Raw genomic sequence first — 21,778 nt, forward strand, 5'->3', positions numbered from 1 at the left:
CATGGTGGTGTCAGTATCATGGTTTGGGTCTGTTTTGCTGCATCTGGGCCAGGACAGCTTGCCATCATTGATGGAACAATGAATTCTGAATTATACCAGCGAATTCTAAAGGAAAATGTCAGGACATTTGTCCATGAACTGAATCTCAAGAGAAGGTGAGTCGTGCAGCAAGACAACGACCCTAAGCACACAAGTTGTTCTACCAAAGAATGGTTAAAGAAGAATAAAGTTAATGTTTTGGAATGGCCAAGTCAAAGTTCTGACCTTAATCCAATCGAAATGTTGTGGAAGAACCTGAAGCGAGCAGTTCATGTGAGGAAACCCACCAACATCCCAGAGTTGAAGCTGTTCTGTATGGAGGAATGGGCTAAAATTCCTCCAAGCCGGTGTGCAGGACTGATCAACAGTTACCGGAAACGTTTAGTTGCAGTTATTGCTGCACAAGGGGGTCACACCAGATACTGAACGCAAAGGTTCACATACTTTTGCCACTCACAGATATGTAATATTGGATCATTTTCCTCAATAAATAAATGACCAAGTATAATATTTTTGTCTCATTTGTTTAACTGGGTTCTCTTTATCTACTTTTAGGACTTGTGTGAAAATCTGATGATGTTTTAGGTCATGTTTATGCAGAAATATAGAAAATTCTAAAGGGTTCACAAACTTTCAAGCACCACTGTATAATAATCTTATCAGCCAGAAAAAACAGCCCAGTAAGAATCATTAGTCTCATTTGCAAGTCGATGGAAATTTTACCTTCAAACTAAAAATGCTCAAAGCTCAGCCTCTATGATTTTGTCCTTGCGTGTCATATTAAACACTTTATTTTTCCTAAACTAATCAAGACACAACTGACGCCAGTGGCAACCTGGCATTTCAGAATGTATCGTTTTCCATTCGCTTGTTCTTCCCTCGTCTTGTTTTTATTGCTTTTGGATTCAAGAGGTTTCTTTCTTCACTATAGCTTCATATTCCTTGCCGCTCAAGGACACAAGGCCTATAACTCGGGACGCGCAGTTGAGCCTTATGCGTCTATCGATTGACTGAATGTTTGCCGGCTTTCCACAAGAGCCGACTACAAACACTGCGATAAATACAGACGAGGGAGAAAATGAAATTCAGCAAGCGCAGCACCCTGTGTACCCATGTAATGACTTGTCGTGTTCTGCATCAAGTGTGTGTGGAGCAGCATGAGCGTGAATAAAGGACGGCTGAGTTTATAGACGAGTCGGCGTTTCTGAGAGGGAACAAATGAAGAATTTGCCTTGGATAAGATATGAGGCCAGATCTTTAGTAATATGTTAAATATATATATATATTTTTTTATTAACTGAAAATGTTATACTCCTCCTCCGTTTTGGCGCAACAGACATCATCAAGTGGTCGTGTGCAGGATGAGCTTGAAAGTGGAAAAAGAGGAAGTGTAAAATAGTGGAGCCGAAGATTAAGTGGTGGAAATTAAGAGGTCAGAAGGAGTTTAGGGAAGAAATGAGACGAGCATTGAGTGGTAATGGAAGTCTGCCAGAAGATTGGAATACTACTGCTGTACTAGTAAGAGAGGCAGCAAGGAAGGTGCTAGGGTGGTCATCGGGAAGGAGGAAGGAAGACGAGGAGACGTGGTGGTGGAACAAAAAAGTGCAGGAAATGATGAAAGAGAAGAGGCTAGCAAAGAAGAATTGGGATGATTAGAGAGACGAGAAAAGCAGGCAGTTATACAGAGAGACGAGACAGAAGGCAAAAAGCGGTAGCGAAGAGGAAAGCAGATGCATACCAGGAGTTGTATGAAAGACTGGAGACCAAAGAAGGAGAGAAAGACCTGTACAGACTAGCTAGGCAGAGAAACAGGGAAGCGAGGGATGTACAGCAGGTAAGAGTGATGGAAGATGGAAATGTGCTGACAGACAAAGAGAGTGTATTAAGAAGGAGGAAAGCGAATCCAAGAGAGAAAAGGTCAGATTCGTTGGAGACAGCAAATCAGGAAGTAAAGTTGGTTAGTAAGGATGAGGTGAGGGCAGTCATGAAAAGAATAAAGACTGGGAAAGCAGTCGGACCAGATGGTATCTCGATTGAGGCTTGGAGATGTTTTGGCTGTGGAGTTCCTAACGAGATTGTTTAAGATCCTAGAGAACAAGAAAGTATTTTATATATATATATATATATATATATATATATATATATATAATATATAATATATATATTATATATATATAAGTTTAAGATCCTAGAGAACGGGCGAAAGGCGGGGTACACCCTGGACAAGTCGCCAGGTCATCACAGGGCTGACACAGACACAGACAACCATTCACACTCACATTCACACCTACGGTCAATTTAGAGTCACCAGTTAACCTAACCTGCATGTCTTTGGACTGTGGGGGAAACCGGAGCACCCGGAGGAAACCCACGCGGACACGGGGAGAACATGCAAACTCCGCACAGAAAGGCCCTCGCCGGCCACGGGGCTCGAACCCGGACCTTCTTGCTGTGAGGCGACAGCGCTAACCACTACACCACCGTGCCGCCGGAGAAAGAGTGTGTTAGTCCCAATATACAAGAATAAGGGAGGTGTACAGAGCTGCAGTAATTACAGAGAGAGAAAATTGATGAGCCACACCATGAAGCTATGGGAAAGGGTATTGGAGGTGAGACTGAGAAGAGAGGTAGTAATCTGTGAACAGCAGTATGGGTTTATGCCAAGGAAGAGCACGTCGGATGCAATTTTTGCTTTAAGAATGTTAATGGAGAAGTACAAGGAAGGCCAGTGAAAGCTGTGTTTGTAGACCTGGAGAAGGCATACGATAGAGTGCCGAGAGATGAGTTATGGTATTGTATGAGAAACAGTGGAGTGAATGAGAAGTATATCAGAGCGGTGCAAGACATGTATGAGAACAGTGAAACAGCAGTGAGGTGTGCAGTTTGAACAACTGAATGGTTCAAGGTGAAGGTGGGACTCCATCAAGGATCTGCTTTGAGTCCTTTCTTGTTTGCCATAGTGATGGACAGCTTGATGGACGAAGTGAGGCAAGAGTCACCATGGAACACGATGTTTGCGGACGATATTGTGATATGTGGTGAAAGTAGAAAGGAGGTTGAGCTGGGTTTGGAGAGATGGAGGGATGCATTGGAACGAAGAGGAATGAAGGTGAGCAGGAGCAAAACAGAATACATGTGCATCAATGAGAATGGGGATGAGAGTGGAGTGAAGATGCAAGGAGTAGACGTAAAGAAAGTTGGTGAATTCAAGTACCTGGGGTCAACTGTGCAGGAAAATGGGGGCTGCAATAGTGAGGTGAGAGAGAGAGTGCAGGCAGGGTGGAGCAGTTGGAGAAGGATTTCGGGAGTCATTTGTGATAGGAAAGTCCCAGCAAAAGTGAAAGGTAAGATGTATAAGACAGTAGTGAGACCAGCTGTGATGTATGGATTGGAGATGGTACGCTTAACGAAGAGACAGGAGGCAAAGTTGGAGGTGGCGGAGTTAAGGATGTTAAGGTTTGTGATGGGAGGTTGGACAGGATAAGGAACGAGCACATCAGAGGGACAGCGCATGTGGAGAGCTTGGGAATTAAGCTAAGAGAGATGAGACTGAGATGGTACGGGCACATCCTGAGAAGAGATGCAGAGCATGTGGGAAGGAGAACGTTGAGGATGGAGCTGCCAGGCACACGAAAACGAGGAAGGCCAAAGAGGAGATACATGGATGTGAGGAGAGAGGACATGAAAGTGGCAGGTGTGGTAGAGAAGAATGCGGAAGACAGGGAGGAATGGAGATGAAAGAGCCGCTGTGGCGACCCCTAATCAGGAGCAGCCAAAAGAATAAGAAGACCTGAAAATGTTATACTGTTAATTTCGCATGATACCAGATATGAATAGCCTCATGGTGTTGGGTTGAAGAATCTTAGTAGCTCTAGTCTTGTCATTTTTTTCAACTTTCAACCCATCAATCTAAAACCGCATGGAATGTTTCGTAGGGTTTCTACTATATGGCCCATTCTATAATTGCGGGTACATTTCAAGTCTCGACCCTGTTAGTCGCCGTCAACTCTGTTATCGCTAAACTGGGCAATCCATTAACAGAACTGACGATAAGTGTTGACATTTTCCCCACCATTTTGTGTCTTAACTCCACATGCTAACCTCAAACTAGCGACCGCACGGTATGTATAAAAACAGAATTTTATGGATTTTAAGTTATATTATTATTTTTAAAAAACGATCGAGAGATTCACTCCAATATCACAATAACAGATTTGACTGTTGAACTGTTGGTGTATCCTCAACATTTCTGCCTTTCTGAAGTTTCCCGCCAGAGGAAGTGACATCTCTCAGTACAGGCGTCATGCGTATTATTAAAAGTCTTTGTGGATTTTATGCGGTTTTATAACAGAGTTGACAAGAACACTGGGACGGATAAGTATTTTTTTTATGACTGAAATTTCACATAATACAGAAAATAGACTTTCTATGCAATTGATTTTATAACAGTTAATAGAATCAGCCCCGGGGGGCACGGTGGTGTAGTGGTTAGCACTGTCGCCTCATAGCAAGAAGGTCCGGGTTCGAGCCCCGGGGCCGGCGAGGGCCTTTCTGTGTGGAGTTTGCATGTTCTCCCCGTGTCCGCGTGGGTTTCCTCCGGGTGCTCCGGTTTCCCCCACAGTCCAAAGACATGCAGGTTAGGTTAACTGGTGACTCTAAATTGACCGTAGGTGTGAATGTGAGTGTGAATGGTTGTCTGTGTCTATGTGTCAGCCCTGTGATGACCTGGCGACTTGTCCAGGGTGTACCCCGCCTTTCGCCCGTAGTCAGCTGGGATAGGCTCCAGCTTGCCTGTGACCCTGTAGAAGGATAAAGCGGCTACAGATAATGAGATGAGATGAGATGAGAATCAGCCCCAAAAAACAGAGACTGAATCACTTCCTGTTTATTCGAGTTGAATGGATGAATCAGGAGTCGAAGACAGCCAATAATGTGGGGGGAGGGGTGGGAGTCATTTAGTTGATGTTTTTTATAGTGCTGTCAAGCGATTAAAATATTTAATCGCGATTAATGTTGCGACTGCCATAGTTAACTCGCGATTAATCACAATTTAATCGCACATTTTTGTCACATGAAAAACCATTGTAATTCTCTTACCAGCATAAAAAAGTGAATGGGCTTGCTTTGTACCAATGTTTTTTTTTTTTTATTGCAGAGCACAACACGTCTTGTCACAGCCACTGACATCCATAACTTCCATATTAGATGAGAAAACCAAGGGATGAAAAATAAAGTGCATATCACTGTGAAAATAAAAAAATGTTTTATTTTACTCTTCATTAGTTTCTTTTGAAGAGAAGTATTTGCCATAAAAGAAGGAAAAAAAACAGATAACAAAAATAAAAACATTCATCATGCGTTCAAAAATGTTCATCATAGTGTGGCACTGTATTCTCTAATTCTCACTGCTTATAACTCTACACCCCCCCAGTGGAGATGAGCTGGGAAACTGAAGACTGAAGGAACAGTATTGAAAAGTATTTTTCCAGTCTCACCTGTGAAAGGTAATCCCATGTGATCTCGTTTGGACGGTAAACCTGTTGGTACAGTTAAACGCAGCACATGAATGAGGCATCTTTATTCTCGGCTACTGTCTAGACGCTATACCAGAGACGGTTGAAGAATCTCCACTTTGCCCCATCCAATATGGCGGCGAGGATGTTTATATGTCTATGCCTTTCTCCATCACTCACACGTACTCTTATTGAAGCAGCGCGCGACAAGCCTCAACAGGAACTACGGGTGACTCGCAGGGCCAAATCAGAATTTGCGTTAACGGCACTATTTTTTTTTTTAATCGCGTTAAATTGAGATCGCGTTAACGCGTTATCGCGTTAACTTTGACAGCACTAGTTTTTTATGGATAAATTGGGTCTAAAATGTACATCAAGCATCGCTATTGGTGAAAGTTTGTCATAATTTGCATTACTGTTCAAAACCGATTCAATAAAGATTTCTTTTGTGGAAAATAACAAAGAGATGCAAAATGTACCCCGAATTCTAGAATGACGCACATATTCAGTCAAAGTGGACTTTTGTTTTTCTATCTCTCTCTGTTTCAGGTTGTGTTACTGTTCCCATGGTGCGTACTCTCAGAGTAAACTGGCCCTGGTGCTTTTCACCTACCACCTGCAGGACCGGCTATGGGCTCAAGGTGATCCAGTAACGGCTAACGCTGTGGACCCTGGCATGGTGGACACGGACTTGTACCAGAACCTGTGTTTTCCAGCTCAGCTGGCTAAAAAACCTGTGGCCAAACTACTCTTCAGGGTGAGGCGAAGAAAACTCACTGCTCATTTTCTCACTTAAGTGGTGGCTGATTGGCAAACTAGCATACGTTAAAGCTAGACTCCCTTTCAGATTTTTCAAGTGTAGGTCATAAAAAGAATTTTCCCCGACACCCAATTATTTTTGTTTAGTGGACCGAAAGCTACTGAATTCAAATCACAGACTTCCAATTTTAGTTTTTTTTATTAAAGGGGAACAGAGGGCAACATAGGGCGGCACGGTGGTGTAGTGGTTAGCGCTGTCGCCTCACAGCAAGAAGGTCCTGGGTTCGAGCCCCGGGGCCGGCGAGGGCCTTTCTGTGTGGAGTTTGCATGTTCTCCCCGTGTCCGCATGGGTTTCCTCCGGGTGCTCCGGTTTCCCCCACAGTCCAAAGACATGCAGGTTAGGTTAACTGGTGACTCTAAATTGAGCGTAGGTGTGAATGTGAGTGTGAATGGTTGTCTGTGTCTATGTGTCAGCCCTGTGATGACCTGGCGACTTGTCCAGGGTGTACCCCGCCTCTCGCCCATAGTCAGCTGGGATAGGCTCCAGCTTGCCTGCGACCCTGTAGAAGGATAAAGCGGCTAGAGATAATGAGATGAGATGATGAGAGGGCAACATATAGAGTAAATATAACAATAAAACACATTAACGAACCTTATTCAAGACTTACAAAAGTTTTTTGTTCTAAGGTTGGAAAGTTATAGTGTTTTGAAAGTAGCTCGAGCAAACTATTTCCGCAGTTTGAACAGCCCGCCATGATATTAATTTTATCCGATCAGAATGCACGTTCATTTTCTCTGCGTAACACTCATGACGTATGCACGTGCCCAGTTGTGTTGGCTCATTGAGGTTGGGAATAGCACGTGTGAATTGGAAAGTAGGATGAATTGTAAGTGATCGGCTACACAATGCCACAGTGTGTTGCTTTCGGGTGTAATAACAGGACCGATGGAAAGCATAACGATCCTCCAGACGTGTCTTTTCACTCGTTTCCGCTGAAAAACACCAAGCGAGTTCGAGCTTTCTTCTCTTCTTTCGTCATCACCGGAGTCGAGAGTACCTCTCCTAGGTTCAAACTGGTACCCTTCTAAGCCATAGCCTGCTTGCAGTGTGTCTTGCGGGATCTCTTCGTATGATTCGACAGAGCTGTCGCTTTCACTTGATGCGCCCGACGCCATGATTACACGCTTCTCTCCTAGTGCAGTGGGTAGCGCTGACGTCACGGTCTTTTAAAAATGGCGACTCTTGTGCCGTTTAGCGTACCGACTATTATATTTACAATTACCAAGATATTTCGTTATTTTCTAGTATATAAATTTGATAGAATACTTAAGAATACGTTACTTTGTCACATCAGCAACTGTATATATTATATTTGGGACCCCTTTAAATGGAACAATTAATGAATTTAAGGCCACATGGCCCTAAATTCTCTGCTATTTTTTCCTGCTTCACCATGATCCAATTCAAGATACTGCATCATGCATGACGTGGTGGGTTTCCCCCGTTCACGCAAGGCATTGTGGGATACAAATTTGAAACAGGAGAGAAAAATGGAGGACGCGAGTGTGCGAATGACATGTGAAAGGCTGACTACAGTAACAGAAAGCGAGAAGAAAAGCTGTTATGTTATATACGAAGGAAAGGAAACGCAGGACCAAACTAATAAATATCGGCGGTCAGCGAGCACCTCGGTGTGATCAGCTGTTCGTTTAGCGACAGAATGATGGAACTGTCAGCGCACGCTCAAAGGCAAACCTGCGCATGCGCACATGGACTTCCTCTGTCTGCTTGACTGCGTGAAGAAGCGAGCGATTTTTCCCTTAAATTAATAACTTCCCCAGACCATTCTGTGGCTGTTTTTTTTTTTTTATGGATATTACAGAAATAAACATTTATCACAGTGACCAAATTTCAGAGGGAACTAAATTTCACCGATTTTATGAAATCAAAAGGCCGTCTCGCTATAAGTTATAATTTTCAAAGGTCAAACAGGAATTTTGCCATTTATTAGCTACAATATTTCTCGACTCATTAAGTATTCATCACTGAAAATTTAATATGGAGGTATAATGGAGGATAGCAACCGCGAGTTGGCCGAGTGGTTAGCGTGTCCACCTCTCGATCGGGAGATCGCGAGTTCTACTCACGGTCGGGTCATTACCAAAGACCATCATAAAAATGGTACCTACTGCCGTCTGGCAAGGCACGCTGCAATACAGATGCGAGTGGGGAGTCAAACTCTCGTGGTTACCAGAGGACCCGCCCCCCACTGTAACCTTAGCTGTGTAATAGGCGAGAGGCCGAGGGCTACGGAAACGGAGATCGGCGACGCCCTATGCGCCACATGGCGTGGGAAGGACTTTGATTGATTTGATAATGGAGGATGCCATGGCCTAATGGTTAGAGAAGCAGCTTTGGGACCAAAAGGTCGCTGGTTCGATTCTCTGGATCAGCAGGAATGGCAGAAGTGCCCTTGATCAAGGCATCTAACCCCAGGCTGCTCTGGGTATGTTGTACATCGCTCTGGATAAGAGGATCTGCTAAGTACCTGTAATGCAATGCAACATCATTACTCCTGCTTTACTCTCCTTCAACCTGATGCTCATCTTCTTATTTTTTAAGCGATCAGTTCTGGACGATTAAACCATTTATTGGGTTTTTTTTTTTCCTCCCAACAGTACATCGTAAACCGGCAAAAATCTATATCGAACGAGCCTAGTTTAGTTTCTCATTTGTATCTCGTGTCTCACCGAGTTTATCTCTCCTGTTTGGGCGTACAGTACAGGCAAGTAAGGTCAAGCACAAGCAGTTCTTTTATTGATGACATTTCTTGAGAAAAAGACTTCATGTTTATTTCAAAGGATCAACGTTATATACGGTCCTGTTATCCTCATCATTCGGTATTCACCGTACCTGGAAGAAATGCATATAGAACGGTTACCCAGCGATCTTCTTACTTCATTACCGCTCGAGCAGTCACCACTAACGGCAACTGAATTTAAAGAATTTCGTCCATGTGAAGATAAAACCCGAGGGGGACACTTTGCTCTTTAGATCTCATTTTCATATACATTTGGGTAAAGAACTCCACATAGTTCATTCAGTCAGCTACAAAAATATTGGCACCCTTCAAGAGAATGGTCGAAAACTGTGCTCAACATTGCACAGAATAATTCCAGTTTTTGACACGATTCAAGAAACGAGTTACCTTTTGAAATCAAATGAACTTGAGAACAGAGACTGCATGCAAGGAAAAAGAAAAGCACATGATGCTTCAGAGTAAAATACAGTGGTGGATCACTGATTCTTCGGGACCGTTTTGTCGTGATTTCAGGGGCTTTTATAAAAATCGATCAAAGCATTGTGAATATTGTAAAGCACCAGGATATTTCAACCCGAATCCCAGTTCCCTCTGCCAGGAGGTTAAAGGAACAGTCCACCGTACTTCCATAATGAAATATGCTCTTATCTGAATTGAGACGAGCTGCTCCGTACCTCTCCGAGCTTTGCGCGATCTCCCAGTCAGTCAGACGCGCTGTCACTCCTGTTAGCAATGTAGCTAGGCTCAGTATGGCCAATGGTATTTTTTGGGGCTGTAGTTAGATGCGACCAAACTCTTCCACGTTTTTCCTGTTTACATAGGTTTATATGACCAGTGACATGAAACAAGTTCAGTTACACAAATTGAAACGTAGCGATTTTCTATGCTATGGAAAGTCCGCACTATAATGACAGGCGTACTAACACCTTCTGCGTGCTTCGGCAGCGCAGCATTGATATCTGAGCTCCGTATCAATGCGCTGCCGAAGCGCGCAGAAGGTGTTAGTACGCCTGTCATTATAGTGCGGACTTTCCATAGCATAGAAAATCGCTACGTTTCAATTTGTGTAACTGAACTTGTTTCATGTCACTGGTCATATAAACCTATGTAAACAGGAAAAACGCGGAAGAGTTTGGTCGCATCTAACTACAGCCCCAAAAAATACCATTGGCCATACTGAGCCTAGCTACATTGCTAACAGGAGTGACAGCGCGTCTGACTGCGTCTGACTGACTGGGAGGTCGCGCAAAGCTCGGAGAGGTACGGAGCAGCTCGTCTCAATTCAGATAAGAGCATATTTCATTATGGAAGTACGGTGGACTGTTCCTTTAAGACTTGGCTGTATTTCTTTCAACAAGATAATTAACCAAAACTGAAATGCAGAAATAATTTCAGGACAAAAATATAGTGTTCTCTCAAGGAACATTGTTTTGAACGTTCTGAATATTTAAAATGTTCTGAGCAACAACGAGGTCCAAAATCCTTCGACAAGTGTCTTTAACTTTGTTAGAAATGACAGGAAGAGTCTGTTTTATCTTCACTAAATATTAATTGTGAGTGGACAGGAATTTTGTCTCTCTTAAATGCTGATTTAAAAAAAAAACCTATACAATAATCTTATAAAAATGTCAAACTCAGGAAAAATCAAGAACCAGGGTTCCCACGGGTCATGGAAGTTCAGAAGGTCTATTCCACACATGGAAAGTCAGGGGATTTGATCATATTTTGGGCCAAGTCATGGAATATCAAGGAATTTTCACTAGGTTTAAGCGATGGAAAACTAATTTTTATACTGAAAACATCTGTGAATTGGTAAATGAAGCTCACAATTTGATGGGTTTAAAATACCATGGCCGGATTTTGTCTGCTCAGCATAAAGGTGGTGTGCTTTTCCATTTGTATACATCATGGAAATTTAGCTTTTTAGTCCGTGAAAGTGAGGGACAGCAAAATCAGGGTACTTGACTTTTGACTTACGAGGGTACTTCAGAAAGTTCTCAGCCTCACCCAGAAAACGTCACATGAGAGGAAATTGTTCTAGCATTAATTTTCAATCAATGCACTTGATCCTCTGATATTCAAGCTTCACTATCCCTTCGTGGAAGAAGGTCACATCTTGAGCCTCCAGATCCTCCTCAACAGCATGGATGACTTCATCATCGCTCTAAAAATGGCGACCAAGCGAGTGGGATTTCAGTTTGGGAAACGGACAGAGGTCAGGCAGTGCCAGTTCGGGTGAGTCAGGTGCATGGGGCAACAGTTCAAAGCCACATTTGGCTGCTTCTGCCCCTGCCACCTGTGCTGTGCGGATGGGCGCGTTGTCCCCTGGAGAAACGCCAGCTTGAAGCTTTCCTCTCCTTTTTTCTGCGATTACTTCTTTCATTTGAGTTTTTGTGGACAGTAATATAAGGCTTTATAGTATACAGTAGGGCTGTAACGATATGCGTATTGAAATCGAAATCGCGATACGCAGAGCCACGATCCGTATCGCGATACAAGAAGGCAGAATCGCGGTACACCCTTTCAAACTTCTCCTCAGCCCAAAAACAGAGGCGCTTCCAAACTTCAATTTATGAATACTTTACTTTTTATTTAAATTACATTTTAAACTTGCTTAAATTACTTTTATTTTTTATATCTATTAGTAAGTCGTTTTTTCGCTAACCTGCGACAATCTTCTGCGAGTCACGCAACGTCCACACTTGCCACTGGCAGAGCATTCATTTCTTTTAAGCGGTCGCCATTCTGGTTGCGACGCGGGGAGCGAATCTGTAAACAAGCAGCTCATTGGCTGGCTAGGTGTGCCACAAGCCAATCACAATCACTTGACCGGAAAGGCATGCAGTGTTGCCAGATTGGGTGGGTTTAGGTGCTTTTTGGCTGGTTTTGAACATATTTTGGGGTGGAAAACGTTAGCAATATCTGGCAACACTGAAGGCATGTCTGCTTGGGCGGAAGCCTTCTGCGGCAGTTACATTTTGACACGCAAGCAATGTTTCACCATAAAAATTCCGTAATTTCCATCTGTTTTCCGCGATCACAGAAAATCATTGGCCCTATGAGAGTGAGACAGTGAGAGAGCCACCCCCCCCCAAAAAAAAAAAAAATCTTAACGGATTTACACGATTTGGAAAAATGACTTTTTCAGAACTGAAAAAAACAGAGCTTCCGGCTCAACAGTATTATTTTGAGAAATAAAACAATCTTTGGATATACATTTGTTCATTTTTGCATACATATTACTCATTCTCTGCAGTGGTCTGAATTATTTGTTATTAAATAGTTAATGTAAGTAAGTAAATGTTAATAAGTCAAATTTACTACTTTAAAAAAACATTTTTAAAAAAATTCGTGGGCGTATCGAATCGTGGGTCAAAAATCGCGATACGAATCGAATCGTGAGTTGGGTGTATCGTTACAGCCCTAGTATACAGTTATACCCCAGAATGGGAGTTACGCCCCTTGTTTCTGGGTGAAGCCGAGAACTTTTTGAACAGGGATGAGAGTTTTCCGCTTTTCGGCGGATTTCCGCTTTTTCTGAGTAAAAATCAACATTTTTATATTATGCCAAATCCGTTGAGATTTTTTTTTTTTCATTTATTGGGGGGGGTTGGGGTATGTTCCTTCGTGATACTCAAGCGTAATTCATTCCTACGATGATGTTACATGTTTACATTTTTGCCATCTTTAGTCTCGCTAAGTCTCGCGGTAGAATACGTGTTATCTACAAAGTAATTGGCCAAAACATCGCTGGGGAGAGCATGATAGCCAATCATAACAGTTCTTACAAGAGTGTGGGAGAGAACAAAAGCCAATCATAACAGTTCTTTCAAAAGTACCCGCATCTGTTCTATTTTATCGAAACTTGCACATGTTCATCGTCGCTGCGCTTCAAAAATGCGTTTCTCTTTCGTATCGGCTTTTTTACTCAAAATGCCGAATACAATTGACAAGTGAGACGAAGCGAAGGTACGTGAAATCGATGCTGGTATAAAAAACAGAGAGGACTGACAAGCTCTTGTCTTTGGCCAAAAAGCTGAAGAAGTTGTTGAAATGATTAAATGAAAATGAGAAGTGACTGTGAACTATAAATAATTGTATAAAGTGTACATAGACATTATCCCATAAACTTAGCATTCGTTTGATTTAGTACATTGAGCATGTATATGATGGTCAGTAAATCTGAATTAATGCTGACAGTTTTGAAAACTTAAATATTTCAAAAGACTTTTTGAAGAAATCATATGCAACTAATGAGGACATAGGGAGAAAAGGTCAGTCACCCTAAAATTGTATTTAATATATGAACATTGATAATTAATAAAACTTAAGTTTAATGTGAATTTAGTTTGTCGTTTTTGTTGATCATGAATTATAACCATACCCTTGAATGTAGAATGTGATTTTATCTTGAATTCAAACAATACTCCTATTGATTTGAAACATATTTTCATGTAAATATATAAAAAAGACAACAGAGATCATATATATATATATATATATATATATATATATATATATATATATATATATATATATATTTTTTTTTTTTTTTTTATCTACTACAGCTCAGATTGCAGGACAAGTGGTTTGTAAGGCCTTATTTTTCAAAATTTTCCGGGGAGGCATCTTGAAGCCCCCCCCCCCCCCCCCCCCCCCCGGTTGGCTTCGGGCACCATCTTGTTTTCTGCTTTTTTGATGACCACCCACTCTCATCCCTGTTTGAAGCACCGTCATGGAGTGGGAACCTTGTAGAACCCTTAATTTTTCTCACACGGAACACTTTAGAAAGCAAGAACCCGTAACTATGTATAGAACCCATGAAGAACCCCTACAAGTGTGTGTGTGTGTGTGTGTGTGTGTGTGTGTTTATTCACAAACAAAATCACCAGTTGCAGTATCCAGTTTTGTTCATTTCCATGAAGGGCGCCAATAGTTTTATTTTACAAGGAACGAAGTGAAGCCATAAATAGAACGTGATGTGATGTGATATGATAGTGTTTGGCCTGATATGGCATGGAAATAATGTAGTGATCGCAGCATTTGTGCAGTCATCTGTGATCCAACCCTCTTGACCGAGTGTGTTGTAATATGATAACGATTCTCTACAGCCCGGGATGCGACCATGTTCTGTTTAGTTCCTGTTTTTTGTCTTGTTATTGGTGCATTTGTTCTTGTGGCTGTCAACAAAGCCAGCTGGTCCCTGGGAATTTATCTTGAATATCTTATAGCTGCTTGCCATGGTGTGTCATGGTGAAGGATAATTGGATTCATTATATGTCTGCACATCAAAAGAAGATAAGTGTGTGTTTGTCGAGGTGGGCGGGGTGTGTGTGTTTGGTGGTAATCATAGGTGACTGCTTCACCTTTGAATGATTCATAAAATAGGTTATTTTCTGTATTGTTGTTTGCTGTAGTGCTTGCAAATCAGGTGATGCTGTGAATATTATTAGTTTTTTTTTCCATGCATATTATGAAGCCTGGTTTTAAAATAGCCAACACTGAGGTGATTGTGCCGACGTGAAAGGACCCTTCAGAGTGGCGAGTAAGCCGCCAGACGTTCTAGTGGCCTTCAGATTAAAAAAAAAAAAAAAACGCACTTATCTTTCTCATCTGAATTTAATTTCCGCAAAACTCCTGCTCTTGTCGAGATGATGAGCGCTGATATTGATTTATTGGGATGTTCATTGCCATGGTGAGTTTCCTTTTCACACACGGCTCACATGGAGGAGAAGGGCTCAAAGCTTTCACGTATTGTCCTGCTGGTCCTTGCTAAGCTTTACGTGTCTGAACATCACAGTGTAAATATGACAAAACGTCCAGGTTTATGGAGTCGGGGGTGGAAAGAATCAGCCATTCAAAACGATACTCAAATATGATTCGTTGATTTGAATACACGGGCAGCTCACCTCATCTCAAAGTCGCAGTGAAGGAGGTGTGGCCTGTGGGACTCTGCGTCAGTGAAGGAGGTGTGGCCTGTGGGACTCTGCGTCAGTGAAGGAGGTGTGGCCTGTGGGACTCGGCGTCAGCGAAGGAGGTGTGGCCTGTGGGACTCGGCGTCAGCGAAGGAGGTGTGGCCTGTGGGACTCGGCGTCAGCGAAGGAGGTGTGGCCTGTGGGACTCGGCGTCAGCGAAGGAGGTGTGGCCTGTGGGACTCGGCGTCAGCGAAGGAGGTGTGGCCTGTGGGACTCGGCGTCAGCGAAGGAGGTGTGGCCTGTGGGACTCGGCGTCAGCGAAGGAGGTGTGGCCTGTGGGACTCGGCGTCAGCGAAGGAGGTGTGGCCTGTGGGACTCGGCGTCGGCGAAGGAGGTGTGGCCCTGTGGGACTCGGCGTCGGCGAAGGAGGTGTGGCCCTGTGGGACTCGGCGTCGGCGAAGGAGGCGTGGCCCTGTGGGACTCTGCGTCGGTGACGGAGGCGTGGCCCTGTGGGACTCTGCCTCGGTGACGGAGGCGTGGCCCTGTGGGCCTCGGTGACGGAGGCGTGGCCCTGTGGGCCTCGGTGACGGAGGCGTGGCCCTGTGGGCCTCGGTGACGGAGGCGTGGCCCTGTGGGCCTCGGTGACGGAGGCGTGGCCCTGTGGGCCTCGGTGACGGAGGCGTGGCCCTGTGGGCCTCGGTGACGGAGGCGTGGCCCTGTGGGCCTCGGTGACGGAGGCGTGGCCCTGTGGGCCTCGGTGCCGGAGGCGTGGCCCTGTGGGACTCGGTGCCGGAGGCGTGGCCCTGTGGGACTCGGTGCCGGAGGCGTGGCCCTGTGGGACTCGGTGACGGAGGCGTGGCCCTGTGGGACTCGGTGACGGAGGCGTGGCCCTGTGGGACTCGGTGACGGAGGCGTGGCCCTGTGGGACTCGGCCTCGGTGATTCAATCCAATAACGAGGAGTTCAGTGTTATTACTTTCATCACACTTGTTTTCTGGAATTTTCTGGAGTCCAGTAAATGTTAAATGTAACCGATATTGGAATATTGGCTTCATCTAAACGTAAATGCAGTGCTGATATCATTGCACACAGTTGTAAACTACAAGCTTTTGATGATCTAATTCAGTTCCCAGTAGTTTACTAACATACATTTCCCATCTGTTTCTTCATTCCTGGCTCTTCAAACACGTCATGCTGGAAGGTACGCACCTTAAAAACGCACCCAGCAGCACGATCATGAATAATGGATGGAAGCATCAGGGATCATTTCACGACTGGATAGACAAAGAAATTAGGGACGTGCATCAGGAAATTATTTTGAAAGGCATCGGGGGGAAGGTGTTGGATTGGGGGAGGGGATTTCTGACAGATTATCCAGATGATAAAACAATAAAACACAGACCTCACCTTTAATGAGAAGCTCTGAGTTCTAACAAGTTTTGTAGAATATTTAATTTTTTTTTGACAGAGGCTGAAAACAAAGGTCTGTTTTTAGTGCTGTCTCAGTCACTGCTACAAAAGTCGGGAGAGAGAGAGAGGGAGAGAGAGGGGGGGGGGAGAGCGCCGTGTCTTGGGTTTGTGTAATCTTATCGAGTCGTTGGGGTTATTATTAAGTTGGCTGTGAATTCTACAGTAACTCCAGTGAAGTAGGACATCCAAGTTGAGCGCCAACCAACTCTGGACCTCGGAGTCTAAAGGGTTAAATTATGGCCACTGAGCATTTAAATGAGAGACGGGTTTTTCGATCCGGTCCACGTTCAGACTGACCTTGTGAACGGCGCTCGGCGCGCACCGGAGTCTGGATCAGTTAAAGACGTTTAAAACTGTAAAGAGAAGCACCGGGTTGTAATTAGCGCTCTGTGAATCCTATCCATGATTTCCTTCCCTTCTTTATTACCATGGACTTCAAAACACACACTCTCTCTCTCTCTCTCTCTCTCTCTCTCTCTGTGTGTCTTTCAGTTTCTGCTTTTCTCTGTCTGTCTTTCTGTCTCTGTCTTTCAGTTTCTGCTCTTCTCTGTCTGTCTTTCAGTCTGTCTTTCTGTCTCTCTGTCTTTCAGTTTCTGCTTTTCTCTGTCTTTCAGTCTCTCTGTTTCTGCTTTTCTCTGTCTGTCTGTCTGTCTGTCTTTCAGTTTCTGCTTTTCTCTCTGTCTGTCTTTCAGTCTCTTTCAGTTTCTGCTTTTCTGTCTTTCAGTTTCTGCTTGTCTGTCTGTCTTTCAGTCTCTCTCTCTCTGCTTCTCTGTCTGTCTTTCAGTCTCTCTCCCTCTGTCTCAATCTCTCTGCTTCTCTCTCACGCTCTCTCTCAATCTGTCTCTCTGCTTCTCTCTCACGCTCTGTCTCTCTGCTTCTCTCTTTTTCCCTGTCTCTCTGCTGCTCTCTCCCAATCTCTCTCTCTGCTTCTCTCTCTTGCTCACTCTCTGTCTATCTTTCAGTCTCTCTCTCTGCTTCTCTGTCTGTCTTTCAGTGTCTCTCTGTGTCTGTCTTTCAGTGTCTCTCTCTGTGTCTCTCTTTCAGTTCCTATTTTTCTCTCTGTCTGTCTTTCAGTCTCTCTCTGTCTGTCTGTCTCTCTCTGTCTGTCTCTCTGTCTTTCAGTTTCTGCTTTTCTCTGTCTGTCTTTCAGTCTCTCTGTCTGTCTGTCTCTCTCTCTCTGTCTGTCTCTGTCTTTCAGTTTCTGCTTTTCTCTCTGTCTGTCTTTCAGTCTCTTTCAGTTTCTGCTTTTCTCTCTCAGTTTCTGCTTGTCTGTCTGTCTTTCAGTCTCTCTCTCTGCTTCTCTGTCTGTCTTTCAGTCTCTCTCTCCCTCTGTCTTTCAGTGTCTCTCTCTGTCTTTCAGTGTCTCTCTCTGTCTCTCTTTCAGTTTCTGCTTTTCTCTCTGTCTGTCTTTCAGTCTCTCTTTCAGTTTCTGCTTTTCTCTCAGTTTCTGCTTGTCTGTCTGTCTTTCAGTCTCTCTCTCTCTGCTTCTCTGTCTGTCTTTCAGTCTCTCTCTCCCTTTGTCTCAACCTCTCTGCTTCTCTCTCACACCCTCTCAATCTGTCTCTCTGCTTCTCTCTCACGCTCTCTCTCAATCTGTCTTTCTGCTTCTCTCTTTTTCCCTGTCTCTCTGCTGCTCTCTCCCAATCTCTCTCTCTGCTTCTCTCTTGCTCGCTCTCTATCTTTCAGTCTCTCTGCTTCTCTGTCTGTCTTTCAGTCTCTCCCTCTGTCTTTCAGTGTCTCTCTCTGTGTCTGTCTTTCAGTCTCTCTCTCTGTCTTTGTGTCTCTCTCTGTCTCTCTTTCAGTTTCTGCTTTTCTCTCTGTCTGTCTTTCAGTCTCTTTCTCTCTCTGCTTCTCTGTCTGTCTTTCAGTCTCTGTCCCTCTGTCTCAATCTTTCTGCTTCTCTCTCAGGCTCTCTCTCAATCTGTCTCTCTGCTTCTCTCTCACGCTCTCTCTCAATCTGTCTCTCTGCTTCTCTCTTTTTCCCTGTCTCTCTGCTGCTCTCTCCCAATCTCTCTCTCTGCTTCTCTCTCTTGCTCGCTCTCTGTCTTTCAGTCTCTCTCTCTCTCTGCTTCTCTGTCTGTCTTTTCAGTCTCTGTCTCTTTGCTTCTCGCTCTCTCTCTCTCTCTCGCGCTCTCTCTCTCTCTCTCTGAGCATTTGAATGAATCACGTCCCCAGTACCCAGTCCTAATAAACTGTTATCTCCGAGGTTCGCAGTCACACCTGGACAACAAAGCAGGAAAACGTCTTTGCACTATAAATAAGGTGCATCTCTGCTGGACTTTAAGGCCCGGTATTGATTTAAGCAACAGTTCCCTTACCTGAATCCTTTTAGCAGCCAGTTCGTTCGAGGCGTGCAGCCTCCGTGGGTTTGTGTGCTGACTGCCACCTCAGAAGAGGCTTTTCTTTCTCTTTTGTTTGGAATATTGATTCCACTTGGCCAAGCGAAAGTTTGTGTAACGGCTCACTGACCCTCATCCAAATTCCCTCACATGGAGAAGTGGAAGGCAGGGGAGAGGAAATTGCTCGGTCGCAGTCACCCAGCCTCAGGGCTCGCTTTTTGAAGCACACGCCATGCCGCAGGCGTTCCACAACGCTGAGCTGCTTCCGTAATTGATCCGTCTGAGGTCAGGAACTCACTGACCTCCTGCACAGCAATCTCACCAGGTCTGGGGAAGAAACAGAGAGGGCGAGCGTAGTCTATGCAGATGTAAATAAAAAAAAAAAAAAAAATTGGTTTAAGATGTGTTGTGATATATATTTATTTAGCAGCTTAAACAGTTGTTCCTTCAAGCACAAACCCCAGAAGACACTCATGCAGAGGATAACTTGATAGAAGCTGATACTGGAGACTCCTTCCAAAAGTAAACATCTCCTCAGAGAAAAACTCACCATAACTATAATTTATACAGGAATTTTCAATCTGATTATGCCAAACCAGTTCCTGTAGTAGAACAAGTACTTTTAGGCCCTGTTTACATTATTTAGAATCAGCGGATCATCAGATTTAACGTTTTTAAAACGATTCGCGTACACACACAAAATTTCTGTGCCCGCAACAAAACTGTTCCCCGTGCACACAGCAACGCCAATACACGGATACGCTAATCGCATGACTAATTAGACGGCATGTCACATGATCCCAGTGCATATCGGGCATGCGCAAGTCACTCACCACTTGCAAGTGGAAGGATGTCGTTGTAAAAAATGAAGTATGCCAGTCTGTTATCGGCGGTACTGGTACTACAATGACGCGTTTTTTACACTGTGTATGGCCTTCGTGTTTATGCTAGAAGGATCTAACAGTGTTCGGTACACTCTTCACCTCGCAGAACGGCCGTTTTTTGCGATTACAACAAGACTATTTAGTGCTACGGTAACCAACACACTTCCTGTATTGCTCATTCACTTAATGACTTCCTCAACACACTTCCTGTATTGCTCATTCACATGACCAACGTGGCATGACCAACGCCAGCGAATCAGGAAGGTGGATGTCACAGTGACGTTGTCCAATGACGACGTCAGCTAGAGCTCAGCACTGCATATCCTCGTTCCTTAATGTTTAAACAGCACCGGATCAGATACGTACTGGGTTGAATACGTGGGCCCTGGCGGATTCAAACTGTTCCGCCTGTGGAGTCGTTTTCCGGCGTTTTAATGTGCACGGACAGTGCATCTGCAACGAAAACGATACGGATACGGTCTAATGTACCGTAAACACCACCTTAATATAAACTAGTGATTTGTTTTGCAGCCAGAACGACTGTCAGAGCTGCTGTTGGAGAAAATTAATCAACACCTTTTGCCCAATCAGAAGGTGAGGTGTGGATTAATTCTCTATAAGAGCAGCTCTGACAGGAGTAACATCTGGAACATCAAAGGCAGGTTTATAATAATGTACTCGTTCTAATAAAATTTATATTGTTTCTATAGTAACAGCTCATACATGGGAACTGGAAGAGCAGACGCTCCAGATAATCTAATACTAATAATAAACATTTCAACCTGCTGTTATTTAACAAAGAAAAATATATAAAGTCGGCATGGTGAGGTTTTCTGTAAGGACATGTTGATGGAAGGAGTCTCCAGTGTTCGTTTTCCATCACATGACCGTCTTCAGGACAGACGATAAGTCTCGCTTATGATATATGGTGCATGATGTTCCACTGCATGCAGTGTCGTTAGAACCTTTAATTTGTATCATGTTAAACTGTAGTCATTGCTGTGGTGTAGGAAGAATAACACTATGGAGCATGTCGTTATTGGAAAAATAATCAACTTCACAGTGGCACTGGCTCTCTGCTTCACGTCACACGACCCCGGTGTGGATTATTTTCCTATAACAGTTCAGGGGTAGGTTTCCTGGTAACGTTGCCCTTTAGGGCTAAAGACCGAGTTAGGAGACTCTCTTAAAGGTCCCATGGCATGAAATTTTCACTTTCTGAGGTTTTTTAACGTTAAAATGAGTTCCTCTGACCTTCTTAAGTCACCCCAGTGGCTAGAAATTTCATAATGTGTAAACCAAACTATGCCCAACATTTGAGAATGGCGCGTCAAAACGGCGCGTTGATAAGCTCTTCCCTTGCCGATGTCAGCAAGGGAGATGATCCCCACGCCCCCCCTCTGGATTCCCACCCACTGTATGGATTGCCCCGCCCAGTTGTAGTGAGGAGACCATAGAGGACACAACAACATGGCATCACCTAAGCGAGCGAAACATGGAAGTTGCGCTGTACATGGATGTGACAACACAGAAAGGAGTCTGTTTTTACTGCCGATGGGAGAGCCCCTGAAGACGCAGTGGCTTAATTTTATTTACTTCAATAATACGCCGTCGAGTCTACCTAAGACAGTGTATGTTTGTCGGAAGCATTTTCCTGAGGAATGTTTCCACAACTTGGGACAGTACAGGGCAGGTTTTGCACATCAACCGTCACTGAAGCCTGAGTCCGTACCAAGCATCCCTGCCGCATCAGCCACAAACACCGAACAAGTAAGTGTATAACTGTTAAGTCGTTTTGCCGTGTTTTAAAATCGGTGCCACGTTAGCCTTGCAATGGCTACATTAGCTGTGCAGCTAACCGCTTCCTGCAGTTAGCCAGGTACTCTGCGCTACAAAACCAAAAAGCATGCAGCATGCTCTGTTATAATAGCCAATCAAAACAGTTTTTACAAAGACACCCACATTCTTTTTTTAAGTCACTCGTTCATTTTATTTGTTTGTTTGTTCAGTAAAAACCCAAACATTTGTTGAATTTATT

At 44.0% G+C, this 21,778-nt stretch overlaps 1 protein-coding gene across 2 annotated transcripts in view; it reads left to right on the forward strand.

Moving 5' to 3' along the window:
• Positions 1 to 21,778, forward strand: part of dhrsx (dehydrogenase/reductase (SDR family) X-linked) — a 136,882-nt gene that overhangs the window by 101,909 nt on the left and 13,195 nt on the right. For both annotated transcript variants that reach the window (XM_060898995.1, XM_060898996.1), the window contains one exon: positions 6,102 to 6,309. In XM_060898995.1, the coding sequence (XP_060754978.1) occupies positions 6,102 to 6,309 (208 nt within the window). The remainder of the gene's footprint in view (positions 1 to 6,101; positions 6,310 to 21,778) is intronic.

This window comes from Neoarius graeffei, chromosome 18 (assembly GCF_027579695.1).
Source record: "Neoarius graeffei isolate fNeoGra1 chromosome 18, fNeoGra1.pri, whole genome shotgun sequence".
NCBI lineage: Eukaryota > Metazoa > Chordata > Actinopteri > Siluriformes > Ariidae > Neoarius > Neoarius graeffei.